The 5000-nt window shown below is 46.8% G+C and overlaps 1 protein-coding gene across 1 annotated transcript in view; it reads right to left on the bottom strand.

Annotated features, from left to right (window-relative positions):
• palld (palladin, cytoskeletal associated protein) overlaps positions 1-5000 on the bottom strand; it is a gene marked incomplete at its 5' end in the record, with an annotated part of 55490 nt that overhangs the window by 50161 nt on the left and 329 nt on the right. Inside the window, one exon of the mRNA XM_083672387.1 lies at positions 4272-5000. This exon is cut by the window's right edge and continues 329 nt beyond it. Within this exon, the coding sequence (XP_083528513.1) occupies positions 4272-5000 (729 nt within the window). The remainder of the gene's footprint in view (positions 1-4271) is intronic.

Raw genomic sequence — 5000 nt, 5'->3', positions numbered from 1 at the left:
TTGCAAGCCCACTCTGCATGTTCACACACATACACACACAGAGGACATTTCTGCAAAGAGTATCGGGATATTGCAGAGTAGTATGTGTGTGTGTACTCTACATAAAATATAATTGCCATGGAGCAAATTAAGCTGTTTTCTTTTCATCATTTCAATGCAGTTTGACATAAAATGTTTGCGGGATTCTGTCCTCGTTCCGTTTTCATTGGACCATATACGATGAATATACATTATACATTCCACATGAAACATCTAACAGAAATGAAACAGTACAAAGGATGAGGTAAAAATACAACAAATACCGTTGCAATGATCTACCCTAGTCTCTCTCTCTCTCTCTGTCTCTCTCTGTCTCTCTCTCTCTCTCTGTCTCTCTCTCTCTCTCTCTCTCTGTCTCTCTCTCTCTCTCTCTCTTTCTGTCATCCCAATTGCTCCCTCTCTCTCTCTATTCACTGATCACATCCCAATAGTCTTTCCTCTATTCCTCATGTCCTCTCTCCTTGCTTCCGTCTCAAAAAGCATTGGAGTAGAACATCTATGCGGAGGAACCTTGGATCTTCTCCTCCAATGCATGTTGAGAAGGAGACAAAGACAGAGGAGACAAGGAATAGAGGAATGACTATTGGGACTTGACCGCTGTCTCTCTTACATACGGCAATAGCAACATTAGCATTAACGTTATCTTTGTGCTCCCTTCTCCAGATTCCCTATGGTAAAATACAATGAACTACACTACACTACAGAACACTACACTACTCTACATTACACGACACTACACTACACTACTACACTACACATTACACTAGACTACACTACACTACATTACACGACACTACACTACTCTACATTACACTACACTACACATTACATTACATTACACTACATTACACATTACATTACACTACATTACATTACACTACATTACACTACACATTACACTACACTACACATTACACTACACTACGCATTACACTACACTACACATGACATTACATTACACTACATTACACTACGCAACATTACATTACACTACATTACATTACACTACACTACACTACATTACCTTCATATTCCCCAAGAAGGTGTGAGGATGTGGTGGAGATGGTGTCGAGCACAGTGACAGATAACGCTGAGTCATGGCATTGCCGGCATTCCAGTGCTGGCTCCTCTTGGCCTGGGGACTATTTATACAGGCAGAGGAAGAGGCCCCTTATAGCCCACCGGAGGAGAGGAGGGATCCATGTCCCTGTGGGACTCTTCCCCATGTCTCTCTCTCTCCTTGGGATTACACAACTCTCAGAGGGGACAATACCTCACGAAAAAAAATAAAACACACACCGAGGAGAGCTCCACGCTGGCTGGTCTCCTATCACCTCAACGCTTACCCCCCCTACTCACCTCAGCCAGCCGGGATAAGCTACTGGATCTCCAGGCCTCCTCCTCACATCCTCACCCAGGCTGACAGACACATCCTCAAATACACCCTCTACCACAATAAACAGCCCTGTGTCAGAACCTGCACGGGTCTCTATTGACGCTCAAGCACCTTTCCTATCCGTCAGATTATAAAATGTAATTCTCATAGCGGTGATGTACAATGAGGAATCCTGTTTGTCACATTACAAGACGTAATTCTCATAGCGATGATACAAAATGAGGAATCCTATTTGCCACATTACAAGACCTAATTCTTGTAATGTGGTAGGTGGTAGGTTAGGGGTGGCCGAGGGCGACCAACCAAGACCGCAACCTGAACTTTGCAGGTTTGAATCTGCTTCGGGACAATTTTGACAAGTGGTTTTGTTTGCTAATTCTTGTTGCTAATGTTTGCTAATAGATTCTCTTGACAACTGACACGTACCCTAACCACACCAAAGCTATTCTTTACCCTAACCACTCACAGTTAATGCCCAACTCTAACCCTAACCCTTACCATAACCTAATACTGCCTAACCGCCATGTAAGTCCTTGCTAGTGCATACATTTATTTTTTATCTAGACGTCTTTTATTTTGACGAAATAGGACATTATCTAGGCGTAGTATAAGGACGTTTAGCAATGACACCATGTTGAATTAAAGGGCTTGCGTAGCCAAATAGAACAGGAGGTGTTTCTTGATGTGTCAAAAGAGTAAACAACATGAGTGTTGACTGAGCTGAGAGGCTGACACATCTAGAAACAAGAAAGAGGGGAGGAAGGAAGGCAGTATTTTTAGTTTACCAGTGGACTGGTCCAAACGGCTACAGCCAGGGGGGTGCTGCCCTGTCTTTTCAGATGGAGCGGCCCGAGCTGCGCAAGAACTCTCTGACCTGACAGTGTGTTCTTGCTAGCACCTGGCTATAGCGTTGGGCTTATTGGCTCCTGTGGTTACACACAGTGGAACGAGATAACAGGTGCTCCAAGGAGGACTTGTTGACACACAACAACTTCTATCACCTCCTATCTCCTGGTGCGCTCAACCCCGTCTCCCAACATGGCAACTGCTATCTCTGACAACAGAGACTGCTTAGTACCGCTGACACCATGTGTGTAGGCCTCATGTACTGTATGTGCCCAAGTGCGTCCGTTTGTTTTCCTCAATCGTGCCCTCCAAAAGGAATGCAGTCAAAGTGACAGACCGCGTCATTGACGAAGGCGGACCGTCTTCAACTGAACTGCCTCCAATTGAACTGCTACCAATTGAAGGGTTTTTAATTTGTGTTTAATTGGACTAGCTGCTAGAAGGGAATCAAAATTCAAATACCGCCTCTCTAGGGGATCCACTTCCATCAAGGGGGAGGGATTGGTGGCAGACCAACAAGAGGATCAACTGCCTTGCAACGGTAGCACTAAATATAGAGTGGCGGTGACTGTACTTTCCAGTATCGGAAGAAAGGATGCCAGAGCCCCAATCTTTAGCCACTGCATCACATGTGCACACACTAACTATAATATGTAGCACATCTCAAATCAATAAGAGATATTAAGAGTGTGTGTGTGTGTGTGTGTGTGTAAATGCATGAGTAAATGTAAGCTGCCAGTTAACACCTTGCTGTGAAGGAATTCAGTGAGGTAGGCTATCTTCAGCCAACCCTTGTGTGTGTGTGCGTGTGTCCTGACATTACAGGCAAGCTCTGCATACACACAACATTAGCTGTAAAACACCAACTGTTCTGAATGTCCCCTTAAATATGCTAAAGAATCCATTCAGAGGACCCCCCATCCCCCCCCCCCCCCCCCCACACACACACACAAACTCATTGTATCCTCTTAGATACCAGTGGATTCACATGTGACCTCACAAACACGCACCAGTCACGACCAACCTATAAGCATATGACCCTCTGCGTTAAGGACATATTGTAAGCTGTACGGGGACAAGGTGACCAACACAGTCATCCCCAGTCGGCTAAAAATACAGCTAAGAGGAGATGAGGAGAAAGTTCCGATAAAACGCAACCACACAGATCTGTTCACAACTGTAGAAAATTATCTAGTGAAATGATCTTGCTAGCTCGCCATATTTCCCTCACATAAACAACAACAAACGTTTGCTAGCGTTAGCTGAGTGATCCAACAGCTCCGTCTGGTCTGAAGACTTTAGTTAAGATTTGACATGTTGAATCTTGGAGACGCCGACATCCAACAGGAGACGTTCTACAGTATAACTGGGTAGTTCAGAACAATACAACTGCATTCTAGATCTGTCTACAGTATAACTGGGTAGTTCAGATCAATAAAACTGCATTCTAGAACCGTCTTATCTCCTCTCCGCTGTTGTACGTGGACCAGGCTTAACAAAACATATTTAATACTGCATGACCATATGATGACCATACAATGACCATACGATGACCATACGATGGAGCAGGTCAACATATTTAATACTGCATGACCATATAATTACCATACAATGACCATACAATGACCATACGATGGAGCAGGTCAACATATTTAATACTGCATGACCATATAATGACCATACGATGACCATACAATGACCATACGATGGAGCAGGTCAACATATTTAATACTGCATGACCATATAATGACCATACGATGACCATACAATGACCGTACAATGACCATACGATGGAGCAGGTCAACATATTTAATAATACTGCATGACCATATAATGACCATACAATGACCATACAATAGAACAGGTCAACATCATCAGTCTGACCATGATGACCTTGATTGAGAACCAGCTTTCAGAGACACACTCCAATGCTCTAACGGAAGAGTCCCTGTCTCATCCCTACAGTACTCATCACAACCAGAACCCTCACCTGACCAATGGCAGGGGATTTCCTACCACCCTGCACTCCAGATGGATGGGGCTCCCCTCTGCCACCTCCTGGCTCTTCAGCTTCTGGGAGAAGTGTGGTGGGGACAGCTCTCCAGAGGTGTTCTGGGTTCCAATGTGCTGGTCCCCCATTAAGCCCATGCCACCAGTGACATCCATCCCACCCACCAGGCCTGCTGGCTGGGTCCCCACTCCCAGGGCTGACTGCTGGCTCTGCTGGGATGGCTCCCCCTGTTGACTGGGTGGCTGTGGTGGGGCTGGGACTGGGACGGACACGGCAGAGCCCTGGGGGGCCAGCCGGTGGCTCCTAGGAGACAGGTAGCCGCTGTCGGGGGAGGAGGAGTCTTCCTCCCCCTGGCGCTCCAGGCGGGCGGAGCCCTTGAAGATGGAGGAGAGCTCCTCGATGAAGGTGGCAGCGCGGCTGCAGAACTCGGTGGCGGAGGCGGCGCGCTCGTTCAGCTCCAGGCCTTCGTGCACCAGCCTGGGCTTGTCCTGCTTGTACACCGGGGTGATGGACTTGTGGCAGACAAATTTCTCAGGCGAGGCCGGGGTTTGGCTGCAGCTGGAGGCCTGTACGGGCCTGCTGAGAAGGACACTCTGGCTGGAGGTGACTTTGACAGAGACACTGTCATCCGGGGGGGAGGGAACTTTGGTCTGATGGTAGGGGTGGGGGTGGGGATGAAGGCTGGGGGTTTTGGTCAGGTACTCTGTG

Source organism: Argentina silus, assembly GCF_951799395.1.
Source record: "Argentina silus genome assembly, chromosome: 6".
Classification (NCBI taxonomy): Eukaryota; Metazoa; Chordata; class Actinopteri; order Argentiniformes; family Argentinidae; genus Argentina; species Argentina silus.
The sequence above is the reverse complement of the archived record's forward strand: the minus strand, read 5'-3'. Positions and strand labels throughout refer to the sequence as shown.